Here is a 27,733-nt window from a genome sequence, read left to right on the forward strand (position 1 = left end):
CCCACTCCTGGTACATGATGGCCCGATAGGGCCGTTTTTCTCTTTAACCAGGCTCCAGAACCTTTCTAAGAACCTGGGGAGGGCGAAAACGGCCTTTCCCAACTCCCACCCGGAGGCCCTCCGGAGGCCGGAAACAGCCCGTTTGTCAACTTCCGGAAGGCCCATTTTTTGCTGTCCCCAGCCTCAGAGCCTTTCTAGGAGTCAGGGGAGGGCAAAAACGGCCTTCCCCACCACCCCCTGAGGCCCTCTGGAAGCAGGAAACAGTCTGTTTCCCTACTTCTGGTGGGCCCAGAAGGCCTGAAAATCAGCTGGCCCATACGTGCATGCACGCTGGAGCTGAGCTCGTGTGCCCACCAATATGTGGCACGCGTGCCATAGGTTCGCCATCACGGATACAGCTCTTCAATTTCTTTTCTAATAGTACTATATAGGGGAGGGCTATTGATGAATTGCTGCTGTTTTTAATAGTGTTTGACTGACTTCTGGTTTTTCTGTAGGGGGAAGCTGGGGCGGTATCCTCCTTGGCCAGGAAAGGTAAGTTCTTCAACCTAGATTCTAATCTGTTCTTTATCTTCTGGTTCTCTTGCATATTCAAACTCTAAAATTTTCGTTTTGTTTCAGTGTAAGCATTTTGGCAGGTTTCAAAACGGATTAGGTGCAGCGACTTAGTTTTTATCTTAGTTTCGGCTGAACAAGTTTTCCCCTGCTTTTTGTTTATAGGGGCTTTGTTTAATAAAGAGCTGAATTCAAGGTAGCAGACAGAAAAATAAATTCCTTGCATGCACAGGAACCTTAATAAGTATATAGTTTATTATAACTGTAGTTCTGTTTTTCAAACCTGAAGTTTAGATCTGAGTTAAGTCCACGAGGCGAGCCATAATTTTACTTTGTGATACATTTAGAACCGCTGGGAGGTAGAGACAAATCTATTTCCGATAAATACTGTTGGAAAGAGCAGGGACTGTTAAGTTAGCAATCAATTGTTCACCCAAGGTATTTAGCAGAGAGAGCATACGGAACATTATTTCAAGGTGCTCAGCTTTCCTGTTATGCTTCCTGATCATGTAATTGCTAGCTCTCCTGCTAGAAAGCATGCTCTGCACACTAACTCATAATTCAGCTTTAAATCTCCTGTAGTGCTGCTCTAAATCCTTTTTTCCGACTCTGCCCAGTTCTAGCATGGTGATATTTAAAAAACTTAAGATAAAAACGATTAGTGTATCCATGGTTATGATTCTTACCATACAAGTATTGAGTGGGAACTTGTGCTCTGCACACTTAATCCCTTTGTACATTTTTCCATTGTTTTCTTTCTTGCTACAGCATGTTCTGAGTAATGCTTTTCCCCTGAGAAAAATCAAAGTGATAGGCAATAAATATGACCAATGCTTAGATTTACTGCTAGTCTGATGCACCTTTTATATTGGAATAAAAATGCTAGCCTTAAAATAATCATAACCTTTCCCAGTGTTGCTTACTCAATACTTAATTAAGCATCATACACATGGTCCTTGCTTATCGACTGCTTGTTCAGTGACTATTTGAAGATATGACAGCACTGAAATAGGTTTACGACCAGACCTTGAATTTATGGCTGTCACAATGTCCTTGTGGGTCACAGGATTGCAATTCAAATATTTGGCAGCTGGCATACATTTATGACAATCGTAGCATCCCACAGTCATGTGATCACCACTGGCGACCTTCACATCAAACTCAATGAGGAAGCTGGCAGGAAATCACAAGTTACAGGCACGTGATTTCACGCTTAATGACCATGGGTGATTTACTTTACAACCATGTTAGCTGGAGCTAACATAAATTGGGCTTGGTCATGTAATACTTCACTTTAAGATTGTGAATGATTGCTAGTCCCAGTTGTGGTTGGTAGGTGAGGACCACCTGTATGGCTTTTGTTTACGTAGCATCCAGACTTTTAAACAATAATATTACATTGTGTTAAGTGAAATCTATAGTCATTATCCTAGTTAGTTTATGAATTCTGACCCAATCAATATCTTTCCATTTGTTAGGCCTCACCCTTTATGGGGAATGCAACATTTGTCTTCAACGAAACTTAAGTCTAGTGTCTTTTGTGAACTGAGCCGTGAAATTGCCATATTTAATCTATACCAGAAGGACAAAATTGTTGAACACGACTTCACAATACATATCGTATTTTTTGGAGTATAAGATGCTCCGGAGCATAAGACACACCTTATTTTGGGGGGAGGAAAATAAGAAAAAAAAAATCTGCTTGAGAGGCTCTCTGTTTGAGAGGCTGCATTTGCAGCCTCCAAAAGCTCCAAAAGGGTGGGGGCCGGTGGGTGGGCGGGGCTACATTCGGTGTATAAGACGCACCCAAATTTTCACCCTTTTGGGGGGGGGGAAGTGTGTCTTATACTCTGAAAAATACGGTAAGTCCTGTTACATGCAGACGTAATGGTCATAAAATCTTACCTGCTGTTGCTTTGGGTAATGGAGGTTTTTTTTAAAGGTACATGACAACTGGAGCCCCAAAAGGTGCATTTTGTTAGTAAAATATGTGTGTTTGTGCCTTCAAGTCAGCTTTTGACTCCTGGGGACTGCCTGGATTAGTCCCTGCAGTTTTCTTGGCAAAGTTTTTCAGGAGTGGTTTGCCATTGGCTCTTTCAAAGGGTTAAGAGAGAGTGTTTAGTCCAAGGTCACCCAGCTGGCTTTGTACCCAGGGTGGCACATGAAATTGCACTCTCTCTGTTTCTAGCCTGGCCCCTTAACCCCTACTCTCAAAAACCTTAAACGTGAACCTTAAAACAAAGCCAGTACTCAGAATAAACCAGAAGCCAGAATTCAGTTGGGTAGAAGGTTCCCGTTAGCAAGTTTTGTTGCCTTCTGGATTTGTGGCAGCACCACTGGAGCCAGCGGCCTTTATCCTTACTGCCTTTTATCTGTGTCTTTCTCCAGAGGTTTGCATGGAAGTCTCCCCAACTTCTATCCCCAAAGAAGTAGGTAAGATTGGGAAAGAGTGATTAGCCCAAAGTCACACGGTGAATCTGCCGTCAAAACAAGAATGTGAACCCCTACCACATTTCATATTATTGCGCTATGTGACACTACGGCCAATATATCTTTAATTTCCACAAATGTTCAATCTTATTTCAGAACAGTGTCTTTTCAAAGCACAACAATTCTGCAGGGAATACTAGATGAACCTTGAGAAAAATTCAGTGTTATCGCTCTTTAACTGTTGCTGCTTTCCCCCATCCACCCCCTCCCTTTTTAGATTGTTAACCCACCTAAGGACCTGAAGAAACCACGTGGAAAGAAGTGCTTCTTTGTGAAGTTTTTCGGAACTGAAGACCAGTATGTGACCCTCTCTCTCTTTTTTTTCTTTTATCTGGAAGGGAAAACAAAGATGATTTTTTTTTTTTAAACTTTGGAGCCTTTGTAGAGAAGCTCTTGCTCACGTACTAGAATTTCACGTCTTTCTGTTAAACTGTCTTAACCCCTCAGCCAGTAGAAAAAGATGCTTTAGAATCAGTGTTAAAGATGAGTAACTGAATCTGGCCCATGGATGGATTCCCACCTGTTGGCTAGGAGAATCCCAAAGAGGGCTTCTTTTTGATGAAATTAGAATCGGGGAGTGTTCTTCTGAAGGGAGGAAGACATTTGACACAGGAAGGTAGGGTGAGATCATTTCCAGCCTCTTCTTCCTCATGGGATATGACGCCACGTTTTAGATAATTTTTTAAAAAAAACACAATTGGGAAAAGTGATCAAGATGATCAGATGGAGAAAGCAGGGCATTAGGCCTCGTAAGCAAGATGGGATCGTCTTTTTTGCCTGTGTGGAATTGAAAATAAATGCAGCAGAATAATAAGAATTTGATAAAAATTGATTTCATTGGCATGCTTGGAATAACATGTTTAGTGCAGTTTGTTCCATCATAGTTTGGACATCCCATTCTTGAACAACCAAAGATCTAATAAGTGATCTGGGAACTTTTTTTTTCTGGCGAACTCGGAATGTTGTAAAATGGGATTTGGGGCAATTGATGAATGTTTAATTTAGAATGACTACAAATCTGAGAAAACATAGTTTTAAGTTGGGGGGAGTTTATTACTGTTTGGGTTACAGTGTGATCTGTAGGTTCAGCCCCTTAGGATACTACAGTGTTAAATATTATTTCTAGTGAGCCAGATTACTCGATAATCTGGTGCTGTAAAGCAGTTTCATTTGTTCACAGCTTGTTAAGCTTTTGAAAAAAGCTGTTCAGCATGCTATATAATATAACACTTTTTAAATGGAGCCTTCATTCTCTCTCTTGCTTCAAAATGGGGGCTGTATCTGAAATGCTGTTTAGTACCAGCACAGATCAGTGAACAGATTGCAGCTGAAAGGGTCAGTCTTTCCAAGTAAATTGTGTATGGCTCAGAATTCAACTTGGAAAAATCTTATCACTTGCTGTAGGAGAGTAACGGAAATGTGGAGGTCTGGAAAATTAATGAATCGACTCCTGCTTTAAGGAGAGCTCTATATGCCCTGTTATTTTAGTGGGCATAAAATATAGTAAATGGGAATTAAAATTCCAAAAACAAAAACGGATTTCTAGCTTCCACGGCAAACATACGTTTACTGAAATTGTAGAAGCCAGGAAGATCACTACAGGCAGTCCTCTCTGTTTACAGCAATTCATTTAGTGACCGTTTAGAGCAGGGTTGTCAAACTTGCGTTGTCACATGACGTATCAGGATTTTTTCCCCCTTTGCTAAATTGGGTAGGAGCAGGGCCAGCATGTGACACATCTGGTTCGCGGGCCGCAAGTTTTGACACCCTGGTTTACAACACTGTAAAAAGTGACATCTGGCCATTTTTCACACAGCTTTTGCAGCATCCCCATGGTCACATGACCAAAATTTGGATGCTTGACAATTCAGTTGCAGTGTCCTGGGGGGTATCACATGATCTCCTTTTGCGACCTTCTGATAAGCAAAGCCAACAGGGAAGCCAGATTCACTTAACAACAGTGTTAGTAACTCAACAATTGCAACGATTCACTTAACAACCGTGGCAAGAAAAGCTTGTAAAATGGAGCCCAAACTCAATTTAACCCCTGTCTCGCTTAGCCATGGAAGTTTTGGGCATCGATCGTGGTTGTAAACCGAGGACTACCTGTATTGGAAAACCAGCCTGTAGAAAAGCAGATTAAGAAGCCCGGATGATGTCTTGGTTGCTTCTCTGAAACTGCAAAGGCAGGAGGCTTTGGGAGCATCTGTTAACCGAAGGAAGCTGCACAGTAGACCTCTCCCTTCCCCAAGGAAGTTGGCTTTCTTCCATTCCTATTAGTCTCCATTTCGGCAGCGCAGCTTTGTTAATGGAGCCAGCACACGTGCTCCAGTTCTTATTCAGGTATCTGCTAGATATCTGATTAATATTTCTCTAAGGGACGTGGTGGCTCAGTGGCTAAGATGCTGAGCTTGTCGATTGAAAGGTTGGCAGTTCAGCAGTTCGAATCCCTAGTGTCGCATAACAGGGTGAGCTCCCGTGACTTGTCCCAGCTTCTGCCAACCTAGCAGTTTGAAAGCATGTCAAAAATACAAGTAGAAAAATAGGGACCACCTTTGGTGGGAAGGGAACAGCGTTCTGTGCGCCTTTGGTGTTGAGTCATGCCGGCCACATGACCACGGAGACGTCTTCGGACAGCGCTGGCTCTTCGGCTTTGAAACGGAGATGAGCACCGCCCCCCTAGAGTCGGGAACGACTAGCACATATGTGCGAGGGGAACCTTTACCTATGATATTTCTGTCTCTGGTGTGCGTACAGCACAGAAGCAAGCTTGTATCATAAGGAAGGGCCAAAGGCTTGTTGATATTTTTTGGGCTTGGATAGCAGAAGAAAGGTTGGGTTTAGTTTCAGTTAATCGATGCTATAAATTTCCCCGGGGCTACATTTCATCTTTGCCGCAATTCCAATTTCCTGAAATGCCCTTGACCCAATTCTGCATGATGATGAGATACCGTTCCTATAGGACTTCTAGGAAACTAAATCATACCTTCTTAGCTACCTAGAGTAGTTCCTTCCTTACACACTCAACTATATTTTGAGCCACCTAACGCACATATTCAAGTGGTCCTACTTCTCTTTTCGCTTGTGAATACTGCAGGGATTTGAAAAGAAGTATGTCAGCTCAGGTTAATACATCCTTGCGCTAAATAATCCTATCCTTTGCTCATGGTCCTTCAGTGCCATCGGGAGGTCTCCTTTCCCTGCACGTGGCCCCAAGTAAAAGCAAATGAACATTATGGGTTATGTTGTTATAGCAGCGGTCCCCAACCTTTGTGGCTTGGCTGCCTGGCTGGTGGGGGGAGAAGGGAACTGGGCCACGTGAGTGGCAGACCGGCACACACATTCAGCCCTTGCGTGGCTGGCTTGCATACATGCACAGCTCGACTTGCACGCACAATGGACCAGCGTGCCCACTCAGCTCACCCAAGTTGAGCTGCACGCATTCCGGCCAGCCACTTGCATGACCCAGTTCCGAATAGGCCATGGCCCAGAGGTTGGGGACCCCTGTATTAAGGTAATACAGCCGTTGTCGCATATTCTGAGTTGGTGTTGAAGCTTCAGAGGGTATAATATGGGGACGGAAATGTCTTCAGGGACTATCAGTGTGATCATTAAATCACAGAAGAAAATTTTGTTTATGCCTTCTCTGTGAATGAATTTCTGATAGTTGGAATTATGTTTTAGTAAAATGTTTTCCTTTGATTTCACTGCCAAAATAATATATAAAGGCTCTAGGGAATACAGGTAGTCCTTGACTTAGTTACAACAGCATTGAAAAAATTGTCTTAAGACCGTCTTTCACACTTACAACCGTTGCAGCATCCCCATGGTCACATGATCAACATTCAGATGCTTGGCAACTGGCTCATATTTATGATGGTTGCAGTATCCCAGGGTCATGTGATCCGCTTTTGTGACCTGACAAGCAAAGTCAATGGAGAATCCAAATTCACTTAACAACCATGTTACTAGCTTAACAAATACAACGATTCCCTTAACAACCGTGGCAAGAAAGGTCGTAAAATGGGGCAAACTCACTTAACAAATGTTTCACTTAGGAACAGAAATTTTGGGCTCAATTGTGGTCGTAATTTGAGGACTACCTGTATCCGTACCACAAAACAAGCAGGAACAGGAAAGGAAGCAGAGCCTCAACTGAAAAATGAACAGTGATTATCCCTAAATCTTGTTTTAAAAATGAAGCAGAGAAAAAAAATTCTTTACAGTTTAGAAAGTAGGGATAAAGACACGTCAATTTTATTTGCCCTGGGCAAATTCCATTCCTGAGGATGAGGCTTATTCCATACTGCATAATATAATCATGTTATTATAATGGGATGCCTGCCATATTCTGGGTCAACTTTGGCAGTGACGTTGTGGAGGAAGGATGGAAGGTTTTGATAGGGGGCAGAAACATAAGAATTTTTTTAAAAAAGAGATGCCATTGTAACTGAAAGTGATCATTTTGTTCTTTTGACTATGAACAATGTGATTCTGATTTCTTTTCACTAGCGCTTGGATTAAAGTAGAGCAGCTGAAACCTTACCATGCCCACAAAGAAGAAATGATCAAAATTAACAAAGGCAAGAGGTTCCAACAAGCTGTGGATGCTGTGGAAGAATTCCTCAAGAAAGGAAAAGGCAAAGACCAGGTAGGTGGTACTTCAGGGAGTGGTGCCAACTTTACCCTGTTCTTTGGAGCCACGGATGGGGGTGAGCTGTTCGTATGACTGTTCCGCTTCCTTCTCCGAAAGGGATTGCATGCTTTGTCCTCCAGGGTTGTGGCTAGAGGATCACGGTTAGGATCACAGTTGCCGCCTTTGAAAGGTTGTTCATTTTCACCGCCTTGGATTGATTTGGATAAAAAGAGATCAAAGGGTCACTTGATCCTTAGAGCACTTGGAGGTGTATATCTGCTGTGCATTCTGGAATTGGGACCTGGTTCTTCTTCAAAAGGAGCTCCCGGTGTTAGAGCACGTGGTTGTACTTTGAGCTTCTTCTTGTTCTCTTGTTTCAGTAGCTTAAACCTGTTAATTTTTATTTATTTATTTTTTAAAAAAATTGGGGCCTTTGGCGCGCTTCAGACACCTGGCCAGACACCTCTCGGGTTTGGTGAGTGTGGGGAAATGAAACCGCTGCCAGCTGATGCCCCGTCTTTTCCTCATCCTTCTGTTCTGTGATCTCTCAGGCGTCTTCTCATAACTCCGCTGAAGAGAAGAACCGGCGTAATTCCAGTGAAGAGAGGGGGAAGCAGTCAGTGGGAGAGGAGAAACACAAAGCGGGGTTGTCAGAAAGGAAGCCGAAAAAACGAGCGTCTTCCGTGTCCTCTGAGCGAGGCTCGAAACCCCCCCTGAAGAGAATGTACAAGCAAAGCCCCCGGAAGCGAGGGCGCCCACCCAAAGACGAGAAGGTTTGTGTTTTGCCGCGCATTCCTTCCCGTGCTCCTGTGAGCTTGTCCAGATTGGAGCGTAGTCCTAACAGCCATCCAGATGACTTCATGGTTGTGACCGCTCGGAAAATTGCATGTCTTTTTAACCATTTGGGAACCTACCGTCTTAATATCCATTCAGAGTCGTAATTAACTTGTATTAGCTGGCCCTTGTGAGTTACTATACCTGAAATGTCTTAGGACTTGTTAAAAGTCCAACAAGTTTACATCGGGCCCTCCATCTTGCCGCACCCCAGCGGAGGAAATGGCGACACAGTTTTTTTTACCTTTGGTAGTTCCAGAGCACCTTCTGTTAACATTTCCATCTCATTTGTGTGTCTGATCCATCTCCAACTACATCAGGACAAGTGGCTTAAATTGTAGTGTGATAAGATGAAGAAACACTCCAGAAGTGAATGATTCCACCAGAAGACATCAATTCCTCATATTTTCTTGCCAATATTGGAGCTTTCTCCTCTCCCATGTTGTGGTGTGACTCATCCTTGGACATTTAGAGTTCACTTGTAGAACGGTTTGCCTCTCCTCTCCTCTCTTCTCCAAGATTTCCAACCTCTAGCTGGTGACCTTCTCAATGTAGTTGTAAACAACAAAGTGGATAATGCTAGAATATACGTTCTTTACCGGGGGATGAACCTGAAGGTCGTTATGAAACAGAGCAACCAAGATAATACTAGAATTTCATACCACATATCCACAATCAAACTCTGTGCCACTCCTATCTTCCACTGCCTTTTTTTTTTTTTCCAATTCACAGTTGTGAATCTGCTTCTTCTGATTTTGGATGTAAAGGCTGGCAACTTTCAGAGGCCATCTAATATCTTGCTGGTGACAGACCAGATTTCTGTCTTTACAGTAGGGGTTTTGAGTTCTGGAGTTTTCTTTGTTGGGGCTTGCACTTTGGGATACAGAGACCTCTTTTTTTGTTGTTTTCTTTTAACCTTAGAATTTGCTTATTTACCATGAGGTTTATCAGTGGTATTCTTTGCTTTTTGGAATTGTGAATGAAGCTTTTAGAGTTTAATCTGGAAAAACAGAAACCTGCGAAAGATTGAGTAACTAGTGGCTAGGGTTGTTTTGTTTTTAACAATGTTAACAATAATCCACCAATGATGATGAAGATGGTGATTTTGAGGGCTTTTGCTTGGATTTCTTTTCCAAAGTGAAAAGGGTGGCAGAGAAATTGTCGTGAGAGTCTTTAGCATTCTGGGAAATGAATAAAGTGGCCTCATCTTCTTTTCTCTCTTCAGCCCCGAGATCTCTTTTATAAGGCATTCAATCATGCATATCCTAGGTTCCATTCGTCTCTGTCTTGTGATGCCTTAGTAATCTGCTTTCTTGATGCTTCTCCTCATATTCAGCTGTCATCCCTGCATAACTTCCTGCTTTGAGACTTTGTGGAAGGACATTTTCAGACTCCATTGTATGAAAGAAAGCCTAACATGAATCCTGGTTGTAGAGAAGAAAACGCCTGGGATGCATAAAAGATAATTAGAGGTAGTGATGTTGATGGTGGTGGCAGTGGCTGTTAGCAGTTCTGGTTCCTAAGTTGTCTTGGTAACAAAAATTGCCTAGGTTGTGGTTGTTGGATCTCATAGAGTGGCATAATATTGAAAGTGGGTTTCAAAGGCTGGTGGAAAATATGTCATTAAGAGTTCGGTAATGGTGGATAAGTATTAAGATACCAAATAGTTTTTTGCTTGTAAAATAATGAACCAAGAGGTTTTGTAAGAACAGAGGCCAGATGTCTGAATTTGTTATATTGCTGTTATTGTTTATTCCTAGCTGATAGGAATGCTCTGTGTTCATTCCTCCTAAAATTTGAAATAATGCAGACTAGCCTTCTGCAAATTAGGCTGCCAGATGCACCTGTTTCAACTCCCGGAATTCTCAGCATGGTATTATTGCTGAAGTGGCTGGAAAATTTGGAGTGTTGAAAGCCACAAATCCAGAAAACAGGTGGGGAAAAATTGCTAGAGAATAAAAAGTTGCTCCCACTAGATTTTGAAAAGGAATTTATTTTATTGCTTTTCAGTCCTTCAAATCATTCTGTCTCCAGGGCATAGCATGTTTTCAAAGTAAGATGATTAGAGCATAACCAAAATAGCAGGCAATTCAATTTAAGGCAAATGCCTGGCAAAATGAAAAAAAAATTACTGGACAAAGTTGTTCAGTAATCTGGATGCCAAAAGCTTTGACCCATTTTTCAGAGTTTCCAATAAGCAGAAGATTTGTGATGTGAAAACTATATCCCACTACAGAAATAATGATTGGGCCCTATTAGGAAGAAGAGTAATTCTGGAGATGGGGTAGAACACATTCAAGTTTGTTCTTTTGTGCTCCCAATATATCTATAATATTTTTCTCCAGGGCAGCTGGGCAGGGGAAATTATATAAAATTCCATCCATCTAAGGGCTCAAGTTAAACCCAACATGGAAATTAAATGAAATTTACCAGCACCACATACGTTTTGTGGTGTTAAAAACTGGATCTATAACAGCTTATGTTGCACTGTTTTCAGCGAATACAGTTTAAACAGTGCTGGCTTAGGATAGCCATAAAATGAATTTAAGTACTGCATTTAAGAAAGGGGGAAGGAGGACATTGCATGTGAATTCATGGGCAGCCACTTAAGATATCTCTCTCTAGCTTTCTGGTACCACATGTGCTTACTCCTCATGCTTGCTTTTGTTTAAATGAGAGGAATGGAAACTCTGCTGACTTACCTCTCTCTCAGCTTTGTTTCCAGCTTATTGCAGAATGTATAATTGTAGGCCAACCACTCCAGTTTTCTTCTTGATGAAAATAAAGAGGATTGTGGCCTCATACATTTGTCTAGATGTCATGAAAGAAAGACGCTGCTCTAGATGGTTTTGCTTGGAGAGTAAGCTCTTCTTCGGGAAGTATAAAAGGAAAAAAAAATCTGTTTTGTCAAATAACATTTTCTTCCAACTTAAACTGCTTCCCAAGATGGATTGTATGTACAGATTTGGGGATTTTACAGATGGTACTCACCACTGGTCTATATTCTCCACAGGACACGACAATTCCTGAGTCAAGCACAGTGAAGAAAATGATGACTGGCACCATGGCTGGCTTTAAGTGGCCACAGAGTGTAAGCGAGGTGATTTCATTCTTTGCATATTTCTCAGAAGAAGCAACAATTCAGCTCTTGGTGTAGTGTGTGTGTGAGAGGGAGGGAGGGAGGGAGATAATATATTCAAGCAATACAGGTAGTCCTCCGCTTACAACAGTTCATTTAGTGACGTTCAAAGCTACAACATTACTGAAGAAAGTGACTTTTTCTCTCACAACTGTTCCCACAATCACATGATAAAAATTCAGGCACTTGGCAACTGGTTCGTATTTATGACGGTGGCAGCGTCCCAGGGTCACACGATCCCCTTTTACGACCTTCTGATGAGCAAAGTCAAAAGGGGAAGCCAGATTCACTTAACAACCATGTTACTAACTTAACAACTGCTATGATTCACTGAACAACTGTGGCAAGCAAGGTCATAAAATAGGACAACGCTCACTTGTCTTACTTAGCAACAGAAATTTTGGACTCGGTGGTGGTTATACGTTGTGGACTACCTGTACTGAAATCTTTACATCAGGTGATTAAAATCCTGCCCTGCAAAGGTCTTTGAAGTGGCTATATACACATTAAAATAATCTGTGGTGCCTGTACTTCGTTCAGTGTCCCTTGCTGCTTCCTAAGAATGCACGGGATACCAGTTTAGAAGCCAATAATTTAAATCCGGTCCTTTTAATTTAGAAACTCTTTTCTTAGCCTACATAAGGTAAAGTTTATACGAAGGATCCATTTTTAGGCATTCTTCCATACAGCTGCATGGATGCTTTTCAGCCAACTCTTAGGTTTTGGTTTTTTTTTATTAATTACATTCTGTAACCTGACTTTTTCATGTATTTATCCCCATCAAATGCACATTTATATTTGTCCTGAGGTAAGCAAAGAAGCTCAACCTAACTCTTCTGGATTCCAAAAAGGCACCAAAGACTTTTCATCATGAGAATCTGAAACCCATTCGTAGTATGTGTCTAGATGCTTTTTCAAGACTTGACAGTTTCATTCTGTTGGTTTCTCAATTTGTTCCTTTGCCGTTAACAGCCTGTGAAAGATGGTGACCCTCATTTCCATCACTTCCTGCTTAGCCAAACTGAAAAGGTGAGCAAAAAAATAATAATAATTGAATTTTAGGCTGATACATGGTGGATAGGGTGGATAGGCGGAGGAATGGCCGTCCTGTTTTGAATGAGCCGCGGTGGCGCAGTGGTTAGAGTGCAGTACTGCAGGCTACTTCTGCTGATCACCGGCTGCCAGCAGTTTGGCAGATCGAATCTCACCAGGCTCAAGGTTGACTCAGCCTTCCAACCTTCCGAGGTCGGTAAAATGAGGAGTCAGATTGTTGGGGGCAAGAGGCTGACTTTGTAAACCGCTTAGAAAGGGCTGTAAAGCACTATGAAGCAGTATATATGTCTAAGTGCTATTGCTATTGAATAAACCATGGATTAGTCAAAACAGAAAAACCAGCTATGCCATCCAGGGAATTCTGGGAGTGGAAGTCCACACATCTTCATGCAGTTATAGTTGAGAAACATGGGTGCATAGGATACAGTTTTGAGCTTGGAGCAAAGAGATCCCGTTTTATTCTCCTTCAGCTACAGAAATCCAGTAAATTATATGGAGCCAAGCACACTTTCTTAGCTTAATCTACCATAGAGGATTGTTGTGGGGAACATTGTTAAAAGAAGCATTACCTATGACACCTCAAACTCCTAAATGAGAAGCAAGATATAACTCAAATTAAAAATACAAAGGATATGTTTTTAAAGAGAATCTAAGCGCATCTCTATTCTGAAGCTACAGCAGCCTTCGTTCTGTCCCACCTAATTCCTTAAATCAGAATTTGCTATCCTTGGCCATCACCCTATTTCAGGATGTGACTTCTACTTTCATGAGGTCTCTCAGCTGTTATTTCTCATAAGTGGTTAGGGGGGAGAATTCCTTGCTTGTCCATGATAATTGGATTGTTTGGGTGAATGGGGCCCCTTAGCCTGCAGCTGAGTTGAGGTTTGGCTGTTCTTCTACAACGTGTGCTTTTATCTTTTTCCACACAGCCTACAGTTTGCTATCAGGCCATCACAAAGAAGCTGAAGGTGTGTGAAGAGGTATAGAAGAGTTTGCTTTTGATTTCCCTTCATTGATCAGATCCTGCCCGTTTTGCTCAGGCAAAGTTGATCACTGACAGGGGTTTCTTCTTCCACAGGAAACCGGGTCCACGTCTATCCAGGCAGCAGACAGCACAGCTATCAATGGCAGCATCACTCCTACAGACAAGAAGTAAGAGGTCTTTTCTTTCGTTCTTTCTTTCTTTTCTTTCTTTTTCTCTCTCTCTCATTTTTTCTCTTTCATCTTCAAAATGAAAATCAATCCTTCCTTCCTTCTTCTCTTCAGAATGAAAAGCCTTTCTTTCTTTCTTTCTTTCTTTCTTTCTTTCTTTCTTTCTTTCTTTCTTTCTTTTTTCTTTCTTTCTCTCATCTTCAAAATGAAAATCCTTCCTTCCTTACTTCTTTTTCTCTTCAGAATGAAAAGCCTGCCTTTCTTTCTTTCTTTCTTTCTTTCTTTCTTTCTTTCTTTCTTTCTTTCTTCTCCACATCTCCTTCCTTCCTTCCTTCCTTCCTTCCTTCCTTCCTTCCTTCCTTCCTCCTTCCTAGCTGTCTGAACTTTACCGAGAAGTTGCATGCATAAAATGAGAATGAAGCCCAGCCTCCCTCCCGCCCCCCCCAAAAAAACCCTGCCATGACCAATAGATGAAATTGCTAGAGTACTGAAAAATAAAATTGCCCAGAGGCTTCCTCACAATCCAGTGGATTTCCATTTGGACCTAAGTGCTTTGTAAAAAGCCTCTTTTTTCATGGCAGACTTCATTGCAAGATTCCTTGTGGGAATGGTCTTGGGAGTTCCACCTCCTCCGAATGGCTCTTGAGCCACGAGAAAGGACAGGAGGAGGTGGGACTTCTGAACCTTCCAGGAAGGGCCCTCTGTGGCATATCAGCCTCCAGGCCCTCCTTGTGCTTCCCCCTCTCCTCGAGTGGCAGTAACCTCAGTTGCACTTCCTGTCATGCTGTCAGAGGCAATTTCCCTCCAGCTCTCTTCAGAGCAAGCTGTGGCCTGCTTGTCGCTGCAGCCATCTCAGGATGCCAGCTCTTTGCCTTTGCTGAAGGGAAACAAACTTTTAACAATGAAGGCGTTCAGGTAAACTCTCAAACCCCTTGCAGCTCTTCTGCTGTCCTGATGCACAGTTGCAAATGGGCCCTTTTAGCTGCTCCTTGGCAGCTAAAACAGCACACTCTCGTGTTGTTTTCCTTTAGCTTTGCAGGACACTCATGGGTGCACGGCGTGGCAAAGCATAGTGGTTAGGAATTGGCTTTCCTCAAATCAGCTGTGAGAGGTGACAGCAAGGAGGGGAAGCTGGCCTGCTTGCCTTTTTTTTTCTTTTGCACGTTCTGTAAAGTAGTTTTAATTGTTCTATTCTGGAGCCTGGCAGTCCTCCTATTTTACTTTAAAAAAATGTGCATAAAACATTCTTAACCACAAGCAGTCTTGGGTAAGAGTTCCGCTTGTTAGCAGTGGCTTTCTTAATCATAAGCCCAGAAGTGTTGATAACAGAGATAGTAAGGCTTGAAACAAGGGTCTACGTTACTTGAAAATGTTGGACCAGGCTAATCCTCCACTGGCAGGGACACAGTGGTTCAGTGGCTAAGATGCTGACCTTGTCGATCGAAAGGTCGGCAGTTCAGCGGTTCAAATCCCTAGTGCCACGTAATGGGGTGAGCTCTCGTTACTTGTCCCAGCTTCTGCCAACCTAGCAGTTCGAAAGCACGTCAAAAATGCAAGTAGAAAAATAGGGACCACCTTTGGTGGGAAGGTATCAGTGTTCCGTGCGCCTTTGGCGTTTAGTCATCCTGGGCCACATGACCACGGAGACGGCTTTGGACAGACGGCTTTGAAACGGAGATGAGCACTACTCCCTAGAGTCGGGAACAACTAGCAGATATGTGCGAGGGGAACCTTTACCTTTATCTAATCCTGCACTGCATCATGCTACACTGGGCTCTTAGTGTGTTGCTGACTCAGCTGCTTGGTGTGCACAGTCCTTTATAGCAGGGGTCCCCAACCTTGGCAAAGCTGGCTGAGGAATTCTGGGAGTTGAAGTCCGCCAGGCTTAATGTTGCCAAGGTTGGAGACCCCTGCCTCTATAGCGTCGGATCTTTTAGAAAGGAGTTCTGCAAGAGGACTGGCGGGGTTGAAAACTTCCTGTCTCTTGGAAGCAATTGTCTTTTTGAATGCCACACATCAACTTCTGAAATGAGCATTTGAGCAGAATTAGATCCCAAAATTGGTGAGGCCACTCACTGTCTTGCTCTGGACTCCTTTCCCCTATTCTTTTGTTGATGGAAAAAATGAGTAGGAAAAGAAGATACAGTTCTTGTCCAAAGCCTGATCCCAGGGCTTGCAATACCGGCACGGGTTCAGAAACCCACCCATACACACCCCCGAGGCGGAAATAAATATCTTGTTGCCTAGAGCAAGCTGTGTGATCGGTTTGGAACTGAGAATAATAGATTTCCCTTGGTTTATCCTTGTGCATCATTCTGCTTGTTAACTCTGCCTCCGTTTCCCTGCATCTTGATTTTTGTGAGCTTTGAAAAAACAACAACAACAACAACAACGAATGTGCCTGCAGATTTTTCCCCCGCTCAGTGGCCCTCTCTCACCCTCTTCTTCCCTACGCAGGATCGGATTCCTTGGTCTCGGCCTGATGGGCAGCGGCATTGTTTCCAACTTAATAAAAATGGGTCACACTGTCACAGTTTGGAATCGAACCGCTGAGAAGGTAAGTCCCATTTCTAGTAAGAAATAAAGGAGGTCTTCTGTCGAATGGGGGACGAAGCCACCGACCCGATCAAGGAATGCCTTTTGAATTGCTGATGGTCACCCGAAGCCTGAAATAATGGGAGAGTTTCTCTGTTTACAAACTGCGAGAAATGTACAGCGATATTCTCATCTATACTGTGACATTCTTTATATACTGAACGATGGGCTATGGGTTTCACTTTTATCGGGGAAGTAAGGAAGAAGAGAGACAGCTTGGCGTCCTGATTAAAGCATCAGGTTAGATTCTGGGGACTCTTCTGGGGAGTTCCACCCTAGGCAGAAAGCCAGCTGAGTGACCTTCAGCCAGTTTCCCCCACCCTCCCCCTCAACCCAAGGAAAGGAGGCAAGGACAAACCGCTTCTGAAAAACCTTTGCCAGAAAAATTGCAAGGACTTGTCCAGGCAGCTAGCGCCAGGAGTCAACGCTGACTCAAAAGCATACATTCTCTAAGAAAGAGAAAAGCCATTTAACTAAAATGGATGCTTTCTGGCCCCACCACATTTGAAATGTTTCAAGATGGGCTTCTGAACATAGTAATTGGTTTGACAGCGCCAGCTTACGTTACCACCAAGATCCTTGTAGCTATGGTAACGTTTCCATTCCCTCCCGTTTCATTTCTTCCCCCCCCCCCCCCCCAATTTGTGCTATTTTTGTGGCTGACAGCAGAAGCTCTGACTTAGGATAGCTGCAATGACTATGCCCACATCAGTTTAGCCCCGTATTTTTTTTTTTCCCAAAAATCATCCTGTTAGCGGTTTTTGTGAGCCTGGGGGACTGGATGAGGCAGTTGGCATCTCTTTAAGACCCTCATAATAAGGAGATCTACTAAGGAAAACCCTGCTATGCCATCTAGAGCACAGCAGCAGCTGCTTAAGAAAAGACCTGTGTCGTTTGGGATAGAGCAGTAATGTGGTGGATCACCTAAGTCAGGGGTCTCGAACCGTGGCAACTTTAAGACTTGTGGACTTCAACTCCCAGAATTCCTCAGCCAGCTGGCTGAGGAATTCTGGGAGTTGAAGTCCACAAGTCTTAAAGTTGCCACGGTTCGAGACCCCTGACCTAAGTTACCTCTCTGGCATTATTCCAGTCCCGTAGATGTCCAAGCCCCCTGTGTGTCAGTTGAAAGATTGGTGGGTGGGATTGGACCCAGGGTTCAGTCCTTTAATGTCGGATTTCCATGCCATTTCCACTCTGCAACAAAAAAACTCTCTTGGATCAGCAAGAGTTTGGAGCCCTTTCAGAGTTGCTGTTACAGAAAGGTAATCTAAGGTGTCGCAGCAGCCGAGGACATAGACATAGATCAGCTCCGATAAGGTTCTATGAAGCTTGCTCTATCCATGCAAAATATCCGGTAAGCCCATCTCCAATGATACGTTGCAGTGACCTTTCTAGAAAGCAGAGGAAGGATTTCTTTGTTATCCTGGCAAGCTTAGCTAATTCTCTTCGCTTTTGGTTCAGGCGAAGTTACCTGATCCGAAAAGACCGCTTTCTTTCTGTTGCCTACTGGAAATGGCAAGAACTTTATTCTGACCCAGACCAAACATTTCCTGGGGTTGCATTAAGAGGTCTCCCAACTACGTGGGCTTCCAACTCTCAGAATTCAGCAACCGTGGCTGCGGTGGTCGATTTGGGGCCTATCGGGGTTCCAAGGCTCATTTTAATCCTTACTTCTTGTGTCTGTGACTTTTGCAGTGTGATTTGTTCATCCAGGAGGGGGCCCGGTTGGGAAGAACCCCCGCCGAAGTAGTCTCGACCTGCGATATCACTTTTGCCTGCGTATCTGATCCAAAAGCAGCCAAGGATGTAAGGATTACCTCTTTTTACTTCCCTGAGCCCCCCATTGCTCCGTTCTCCCCCACCTCCCACCCCCGCCCGCCCAGCCTTTGTCACAGAGCAATCATGTCTGCTTTGCCAGAACCAGAATTTTCTCAGTTGGCCCAGAAAAACTACTATGACTGTGAACGACTCTCGAAGGCTTGATTTACACTTCTCTTTAATTTGTAGGGAGTAGCAATGCAGAAAGCCTATTTTGTTTTATAAGCAGAAGTCAAAAGTTTCAACTTCTTCATTGGTGTCCTTGTACGTGTGCAAACACCCTTTGCTTCTGCAGATAATTACTTCTCCTTTGAACTAACAAGGACACACTAGCTTTTCTCATAGGGCAGCTGAGAGAGGCTGAAAACACACAAAAGCATCCTAATTGTCCAAGAGGCCTTGATTCATTCAGCAAAGGAGGGAGAGGAGATACGAAAGAGGCCTTTGAAAATGGTGCTAATTGAGCATTCTCACAGTCTTAAACTTTTAACTTGTAAAAGGAGATAACAAACGTTCCTTATCCTGGGGAGGTTGAGAAAAACCGGCTTGCATAGTGATGCCTGCTCGCCGTCTCTTTTGACCGAAGACCAGCCAGCGCACTGCACTGTTAAATATTTATGAAATGCTCTTTTGATATTTAGGACAAGGTTACTCTAGCTTTTCAGTTGTGCAGTGGTCTCTTCTGCCGCACGTAATTGTGTCAAATATTTAATCACCTCTGAAAAGCTTGACTGTCAAACGAGTGGATTAAGTCACCAGTATGTGGTTGGTTTGGAATATTTTCAAGTCTGTGGAATTACAGTTATTGCTTGCCGCAGGCTCGGTTCACAGTTGCTGTTTAGTTTGACTTCACAGGATTATATTGTGTGGTTCCCCACCCCCTCACAGCAGTCCTATGAGAGCTCATTTATTCCTAGTTGACATTTGGGGCACCCAGGCTGGGACAATTAAGTTGCCTGAAACCATAAAAAACTGGAACCAGAACTGTACTATTGTAGGCCTCTTGAAGGATTTCAAACCATAAATGCCTTACTCAGTTTTATATTTCTAAAAATATAAGCAAAGATAGCCACAGTCCCCCTGTTTGCTTAAAAAAAAAACTGAAATGGATATTATGATAACAGCATTATTGGCCAACTGCCAAGGAGGAGGCAGGCTTTTGAATTCCCCTGAATTCTTCATTGGCATAAGCTTCATTGAGCATTATGACAATCTCTGGATTATTGTGGGATAGAAATATGGGCAACAGATATAGGTAGAACACCCAGAATCACCTTGTAGAGGAAACGGGCAGCATAAAAATTTAATAAATAAAATAAGAGTCTTGACGTATGACCTCTGTTGAAATTCTGAACTGTTTTTAATGACACCCTTAAGGAGAAAATGCCAATAAAGTCTGTTAAATGTTACGAGAGCTGTGCCATGCCAGGAACTCTGGGATCAAGTGACTGGCAAACACCGATTGACCAGTTTTGAAAATTCCACTATTTGTTTATACTGGACTCATCTAATGTAGAATGTCTAGATCTAAAAGATCTTAACCTTGATGACTTTAAGATCCGTGGACTGCAATTCCCAGAATTCCTCAGCCACATATGGTTGAAGTCTGCAGATCTTAAGATCAGATTTGAGAAGCACCAAGCTAAAAGATTTTTTGCAGCTTGTGGCATTGTGGGAGCAGGCTTGGAAGTCTGTGGCCAAGGGTTCAAAAGTAGGACAACAGCAGCAGGAAAGGAGCCCTTGACACAGCTGAATGTGTGACATATTGTGTTGTTCAATGCAATTAGGCGTCATTGATCTGAATTCCTTGCACAAAACCAGCTCAAGCAAAGGCTTAGTGAATTACACAAAATAAGTCTACCGCAAAACCAGGTGAGTGGCCGATTCTATCTAACTCCAGTGCAGCTGTGGAGTCAATTTGAAGTGGCTAAGACGCTGAGCTTGTCGATCGAAAAGGTCGGCAGTTCAGCAGTTTGAGTCCCTAGCGCTGCGTAAGGGGGTGAGCTCCCGTTCCTTGTCCCAGCTTCTGCCAACCTAGCAGTTCGAAAGCACGTAAAAAAATGCAAGTAGAAAAATAGGGACCACCTTTGGTAGGAAGGGAATAGCGTTCCATGCGCCTTTGGCATTGAGTCATGCCGGCACATGACCACGGAGAGGTCTTTGGCTTTGAAACGGAGATGAGCACCGCCCCCTAGAGTCAGGAACGACTAGCACATATGTGCAAGGGGAACCTTTACCTTTAATGTAGAAGCTGGTCTGCTTATCTCCCTTTAGGACGTGCATAAACACTTTTGTCTCGCCAGATCAATCTGTGAGTCATACCACATCTCTGTAGAAGCCTGTCCCCTCCCGTGAACTGATCTTTTTTAAGATAGCCTGTTTTCATACTTCATATGATTGGTCTGCTGGTGTAACTAACTGGCTCTAGAACTCTTGCAATGTTGTAAATGAATTATATCCTTGTTCTATCTACGTTTCTCTGTTGTTGTTCAGTCACTAAGTCATGACTCCACACCACCCCGTAAACCACACTACATCCTCCGCTGTCTCCCACAGTTTGCCCAAATTCATGTTCATTGTGCCAATGACACTAGCTAGCTCTGCCATTCCCTTCTTCTTTTCCTTTCAATCTTTCCCCACATCAGAGTCTTTTCCAGTGAGTCTTCTCATTAGGTGGCCAAAGTATTGGAGCTTCCTCCTCAGTATCTGTCTTTCCAAAGAACAGTCACGGTTGATTTCTTTGCACGGGTGTATTTAAGGCATATTTATTCACAACATGAAAAAGCAGTGTGAGTATCTCAATAGGGAAATACCACTTGGAGAAGTTTATTGCTGGGCTGTATAAATCTAAGGTTCCTTCCAAACTGTGAATGGTTGTGTTGTGACCTAAGCTTCCCGAGTCATTAAAACACACAAGTAGTCCCAAAAATCTCTTTTATTGCAACAGCTGTGAATTATGTTCATTCACAGCTGAGTCCCAATTAGTTGCAAAAAGTCCTTCAGGAGAAGTCCTTCGGGATAATCACCAACCTTTATCTTCCTTGACACGCTGCCGAAGACCTACTTGGCAAAGCCACACGGATTCCAGAATCAAACAGAGATGCCGACTGGGAACAGAATTAACAACGTTGCTTTCCCGCAAAGGGCTCACATGTCTTTGTTCCTCTAAGTCTTATGGGAGGGGCCAATCATCTCCAGGTCTTACTCCTGAGTCGTCCCTTTTGTTTTAACGGTTCCTTCTGGCAGCTCTGCGGATGTGCGCACTAGGAACAGGCTCCTGTTCCTCTGTCTCTCTGTTGTCCGACTCTGGAGGCTCTGGAGTCCGCGCATCACTCTCCGATGGCCCTGGCCCCATCTCTGCCTCCGATGCAGAGCCCTCGTCCGGGCCTTCCCCAGACTCCAGGACTGGCCCATGTTCCTCCCCAGCCTCCTCACTGTCCGACTCATCTACCAGCTCTGCAGGCTGCTGGTGGACCACAACAGGTTGGGAGGACTCACAAGCAATCTGGAAGTTCTTAGAAGTTCTTGATTGGGCCATATAAAACTTTGCAGAAACTGTACAGCCCAGTATTATCACCATTTTGTCCCAAAGGTGTTTTTTTCAGGAGGCCACTGAACTTCCTTTTTTTTTCCCTTTGAAGATGTTTCGCTTCTCATCCAAGAAGCTTCTTCAGCTCTGACAGGATAGTGGGGAATGGGAGGATTGATATTCCTTGCAGACAGCTGGTCATTTGTCTTCAACAACCCTCTAAAAGGATGCAAATGGCCAGCTGTCTGCAAGGAATATCAATCCTTCCATTCCCCACTATTCTGTCTAATTTGGGATGAACACCCTTGGAAAGGTGTGGGAGGAGGAATGGATTTCCAGAGGAAAAATTGCAGACTACAGGAACCAGGAAAACCACTCAGGTGTCCCTGAGGACATAGATAAACCTCCAAGTGCTTCAACGACCTTCTAAAAGGATGCAAATGGCCAGCTGTCTGTAAGGAATATAAATCCTCCCATTTTCCCATTATCCTGTCAGAGCTTCTTGGATGAGAAGCTAAAGGAAGTCCAGTTGCCTCCTGAAAAAAGCACCTTTGGGACAACCATGACCTAGATGGCTGAGAATCTCTACAGACTATCCCCGTTTTGAAAACCACAGTGCATTCTGCCCAAGCTCCCACCAGTCATATCTTAACTTTGAGCGGTGCAGCATCGTTAGAGCTGCCTGCTAACTTCAGGGGGAAGCCACTACTTCTACAGGCGAGAGTTTGGAAGCCTGGGAGAAACTCGGCTAATGATTATGTGTGCGGCGATCAGTAGGAGCCCCCTTTGGCATTGGCTAGGTTGTGTTTCCTTTGCAGGCACCCTATTGCTTTGCCCCTCTTCTCTTCCCCCAGCTGGTGCTTGGTCCCAGCGGAGTGCTCCAGGGCATCCGTCCAGGGAAGTGCTACGTGGACATGTCAACCGTGGATGCAGACACTGTTACGGAATTGGCTCAGGTAATGGTGCTGGGGTGTGTGCGTGATAGTATGTGAGAAGGACCTTGGGGGAATGAGGGGAAGAGATGCGGGCTAAGTGTTCTGACCTAGGGCTCCCTTAAAAAAGCAGGAAGCAGGAATTGGTCCCGGCAAAACCTCTTTTATTTACACGACTGTGAATTACTTCCATTCACAGTCAGCAAGGTTTGTCCAAACAGTTTTTCAAAGGAATATTTCTGAATAGAAGAATAGAATAGAAGAATAGAATAGAATAGAATAGAATAGAATAGAATAGAATAGAATAGAATAGAATAGAATAGAATAGAATAGAATTTTTTATTGGCCAAATGTGATTGGACACACAAGGAATTTGTCTTGGTGCATACACTCTCAGTGTACATAAAAGAAAAGATATGTTCATCAAGAATCATAAGGTACAACACTTAATGATAGCCATAGGGTACAAATAAGCAATCAGGAAACAATATCAATATAAATTGTAAGGATACAAGAAACAAAATTACAGTCATCAGTGGAAGGAGATGGGTGGTGGGAACGATGAGAAATTAATAGTAGTGCAGACTAATAGTTTGACAGTGTTGAGGGAATTATTTGTTTAGCAGAGGGATGGCATTCGCGAAAAAAACTGTTCTTGTGTCTAGTTGTTCTGGTGTGCAGTGCTCTATACCGTCGCTTTGAGTTGAAACAGTTTATTGAGAATATTTCTCAACACATCTTATCTCGCTTGGCAGGCTGCCATGTAACTTGTTTCCAAACGCAGATTAAGGCAAAACTTAGAGGCACAAACAGAACTTTCCACTCTTGAAACTAACTACCGAACAAACGAATTGTTTCCTGCAAAAGCCCCCTCCCTGTTTGCTTCTCTTTTGTTTCCTATGGGAGGGGCCAATCATCTTCAAGGTGTGGCTTTACTCCCAAGTCAACCCTGCTTTTTGAGTTGTTCTTGTCTTCTGGCAGCTCTGAGCATGCACACACTGGGAACGGGCTCCAGCTGTTCCTCTTCCTCGCTGCTGTCTATCTCCCTCTCTTCCTCCGACACACAGCCCTCGTCCGAGCTTTTCCCAGCCCCCAGGACCGGCCTATATTCCTCCCCAACCTCCTCACTGTCTGACTTTGCTGCCAGTCCTGCGTCAGGCCACAACACTAAGGAACAATCGGGCACGAGAGATCCTTGGCACTCTCTGAGCTTGGCTGTTTCCTTGCAGGCGTTTCATTACCCAGACTAGGTAACATCATCAGTGCTGGTCATCATCACTAGCACTGATGATGTTACCTAGTTTGGGTAACGAAACGCCTGCAAGGAAACACAGCCAAGCTCGAAGAACACCAAGGATCCCTCATTTCAACCCTGAGCTACAAATATTATCCTTTATTGGTAGAAATCAGACAAGAAGGGTAAGATTGTTTTAACAGAGAAAGAAACTCTGGGAAGGGCCTGTCTGTGGATCAGAAATTAAAAGGGGAGAGAAGTTGTTTGTTCCTTCAGACACTAAATATTTTGCTAACGTAGCCTTAACGGTAAAGGAACATTAGCTCATCTAGTTGTGTTTCTGGGCTGCCTGGGAGGCCTGACTCTGGGCTTGCTCGAATGGCTTTTGAAATATTTAACGAGTCGAAAAGTGTACAAAAGGGCAGGCTAATCTTAACCACAGAGAGACACACTATTCTTTTTATTTTAAATGATACGTGAAACTGGCTTAACCACCTTTCTCAGTTCTCCCAAGTTTGTTTGTTTTTTTAATAGTCCCTTCCTTACAAACAAAATGTGTGCATGAAGACTTGTGCATGTGTGGATATTACTGATTGATTTTCAACGTTCATCGTTTTCCCCCAATTGCAAAACATTCTAGACAGATTGCAGCAATGCACAAAATCAAAGTGCATGATCGTAAAAGTCAAAATGGAATGCAGAAAGCGAACATCCCTGCTCAGAATCAAGGGCTGGTGGTGGGGGTGGAGACAGAGTCTTGCTGGAAAGAAAAAATACAGCCTTGGTTTGACTGCAGACCATTAAAAATGAGTTGATTTTAATATTACTCCAGAGGGGGGGGGATCAGAGTTCCATAGAGTGAAAACTGCCTAGAGAGAAGGCCTGTGGATTATACATAGATGCCTACCGTATATCTCTTTACTGTTTTTAGAACTTGCAAAATTTTCCTTTCATGTGTAGTAAACTATAATTTCTCTCAAGTAGCATTCAACATGCTGGCATACTGTTTTGTTTTGTTGCTGGTGGAGTGTTTAGGCTTCACAGAAGATTAATGTTTGGGTAATACAAGTAGTCCTCCCTTAACAATGCTAATTTGTAAGGGAAACTGTTGCTAAGTGACATGGTTGTAAAGCAAAAAAAAAAAAACCATATTACTGTGCTGCTTAAGCGATGGCAGTTCCCACGCTCCCTGTTGCTGTCTGTAAGTAAGACCCATGTAGGTTGTTAAGCAAGGATCTCTTACAACTATGACTGCCTACCAGCTTCCTGATTGACTTTGCTTGTGGGACATTGGCAGGGAAGGTTGCAATTTGTGTTCATGTGACTGTGGGACACTGCAATGTTTTAAGTATGAGGTCTACCACTGGCCTAGCACCATCGTAAGTTCGAACAATCACTCCATTGTTAACTAAGGATCACCTGTAACTGATACCATATTATCTGAGTTGGGTGGGGAGATTAGTACGGCCACCGGTGTCCTTGGCTGATGCAACTTGTCTTCTCTGCTCAGAATGGTCCACCTTCTCTTGCTTCCAGGTGATTGTCTCCAGAGGTGGTCGCTTCCTGGAAGCCCCAGTCTCAGGGAACCAACAGCTATCCAACGATGGGATGCTGGTGATATTAGCGGCCGGAGACAGAGGCTTATATGAAGACTGCAGTAGCTGTTTCCAAGCAATGGGGAAGACTTCTTTCTTCCTAGGTAGTTTCATGAAGTGGTGGGGATGCCAGTCCTTGTGTCTGGAAGGTCAAAGTGTGAAAATGTACAGTTAATAATTCATGGCTTCTTTATGAGTTTCTCATACAGGATCTCTCTCTGCATTTTTTTTTCCTGTGTTAACTCTCATTTTAAGATTACTCCGAGGAGCACTTCTAACATCTGTTTTAAAGCAACTTCTTAAGCTACTAACAAAAGTCTGCAAGATTACGATAACTTCATCCAACAGCCAAATGGGTTGAAGTCATAAAGTGAGAGGAGGCACAACCATTATCTGTACGCCACCTGGAATTGTATTTAGAAATAACATGTTTTTCCCTTTTCCACAAAAATAAAATCCAGCTATTCTCAAACCTATTTATACTGCAGGGGTCACTTGGTAGTACAAACCAGGCCTGATCCTTTTTTTTTCTCCTTAGTGTATGCTATTCTTGACATTATGTACCAACATTTTAGAGTAGAATACAGTTGTTATGCATGCACACACATACTTCGTAGCATCCTTTGAAATGGTGTGTGATTTATTGGGCATGTAGTATATTTTGATTTGTGGGGTTGTTGATTAATTGTACATCCTAGTATTGGGGTTCTCTCTGGACATTGGTAAATGTTTGTTAGTGTAAATACCTATTAACCCCAAATCTCTGAATCTCTACAGGAGAACCATATCACTCATCTTATTAAAAAAAAATAGCAAATCTTCGCTGAACCAACATCATTCAAGACTTTTGCTATCGGGTAGCATTCTTTTTCCAATGTAGTCCACTAGCTGAGGGGCATCCAGTGTAAAGAATTTAGAATGGGAGTCTTTTGACTAGCTCTTAAGACCGGTAAATTACTATGAAGCTGAATTCTGAAGAATGGCGAAGAAACTACAGAAGTTTGGGAACAAACAATTCCTCTGTTATCAACAGAAATTTATTGTTGTTGTATAAAAGTAGAGGAATGCATCAAGAGACAGATTAGCAGATGTTATAAAATGTCTTAACAAGGTCTAACACAGGGATGTTAAATCAAGGCCTGCAGGCCGCATCCTGGAAACAGCAAGGATGGTGCCTCTGCCAGTGAAAATGGAGTTCGGGAGGGCCGCAAACAGCCCTCACGAGCTCCATTTTCACTGGCAGAGGGTTGCAGGAGGCCATCCCAGCCGAAAACTGAGCTCACGAGGGCCACGCTTAACCCTCACGAGCTCCGTTTTAGCTGGCAGAGGGTTGCAGAAGGCTGTCCCAGTCGGAAACGGAGCTCGGGAGCCTGTTTTCACTGTCGGAGCGCTCAGGCTACCACAGGTGCCCCCCAACACGAGTCAAGCTGGCCATGCCCCCGCCCCCCTGAGATCAAACAACCCTGATGTGGCCCTCAATGAAATCGAGTTTGACACCCCTGGCCTAACATATTGTTGAGCAGGTATCGGGGGTTTTTTTTAGCCCCATCTCCTTGTAGATAATCTCAACCTCTCTCTCTCTCTCCCACAGGAGAAGTAGGCAATGCTGCCAAGATGATGCTGATCGTGAACATGGTCCAAGGAAGCTTCATGGCCACAATAGCAGAGGGACTGACTTTGGCTCAGGTCACTGGTCAGTCCCAGCAGACCCTTCTGGACATCCTCAATCAGGGACAGCTGGCCAGCATCTTTCTGGATCAGAAGTGCCAAAGTAAAGTTCTTCATTCCCTCCCCCACTTTTTTATGTAAAAAGGCTTGTTTCTCTCAATCAGGTGTAGCCAATCCAGAATCTTCCAGTTGTTCTGACCAGTTCCCATAATCCTTTGATTTTGGGTCATCTTGAGAGGGCCTGATGGGAGTTGAGTAGATGCCTAAATATCAGGGTTTCTCAACTTTGGCAACGTTAAGAGGTGTGGACATCCGACTCTTAAGAATTCCCATGCTGGCTGGGGAATTCTGGGAATTGAAGCCCAGACTTCTTAAAGCTGCTAAAGTTGAGAAACACGGATCAAGAGGTCAGCAAATGGCCTGCTTCTACTCTTGAACTAGCTCTTTCCTGAATGGCAGGGGTGTCAAACTGGCGGCCCGCGGGCCAGATGCGTCACATGTAG

At 43.6% G+C, this 27,733-nt stretch overlaps 1 protein-coding gene across 8 annotated transcripts in view; it reads left to right on the top strand.

Annotated features, from left to right (window-relative positions):
- GLYR1 (glyoxylate reductase 1 homolog) overlaps window positions 1-27,733 on the top strand; it is a 37,578-nt gene that overhangs the window by 5,033 nt on the left and 4,812 nt on the right. For 2 of the 8 annotated variants that reach the window (XM_070955362.1, XM_070955368.1), the window contains exons 2-14: window positions 498-534; window positions 3,263-3,342; window positions 7,558-7,696; window positions 8,233-8,454; window positions 11,529-11,615; window positions 12,627-12,683; window positions 13,637-13,687; window positions 13,786-13,859; window positions 16,317-16,416; window positions 18,150-18,260; window positions 22,656-22,757; window positions 25,504-25,666; window positions 27,154-27,333. In XM_070955362.1, coding sequence (XP_070811463.1) covers window positions 498-534; window positions 3,263-3,342; window positions 7,558-7,696; window positions 8,233-8,454; window positions 11,529-11,615; window positions 12,627-12,683; window positions 13,637-13,687; window positions 13,786-13,859; window positions 16,317-16,416; window positions 18,150-18,260; window positions 22,656-22,757; window positions 25,504-25,666; window positions 27,154-27,333 — 1,403 coding nt within the window. Of the gene's footprint in view, window positions 1-497; window positions 535-2,946; window positions 2,989-3,262; window positions 3,343-7,557; window positions 7,697-8,232; window positions 8,455-11,528; window positions 11,616-12,626; window positions 12,684-13,636; window positions 13,688-13,785; window positions 13,860-16,316; window positions 16,417-18,149; window positions 18,261-22,655; window positions 22,758-25,503; window positions 25,667-27,153; window positions 27,334-27,733 lie in introns of those variants that run through there. The other 6 variants (XM_070955363.1, XM_070955365.1, XM_070955364.1 and 3 more) reach the window with 6 other exon arrangements.

Source organism: Pituophis catenifer, unplaced genomic scaffold (genome assembly GCF_029215685.1).
Source record: "Pituophis catenifer annectens isolate HBS135680 unplaced genomic scaffold, rPitCat1.0.hap2 SCAF_16, whole genome shotgun sequence".
Taxonomy (NCBI): Eukaryota; Metazoa; Chordata; class Lepidosauria; order Squamata; family Colubridae; genus Pituophis; species Pituophis catenifer.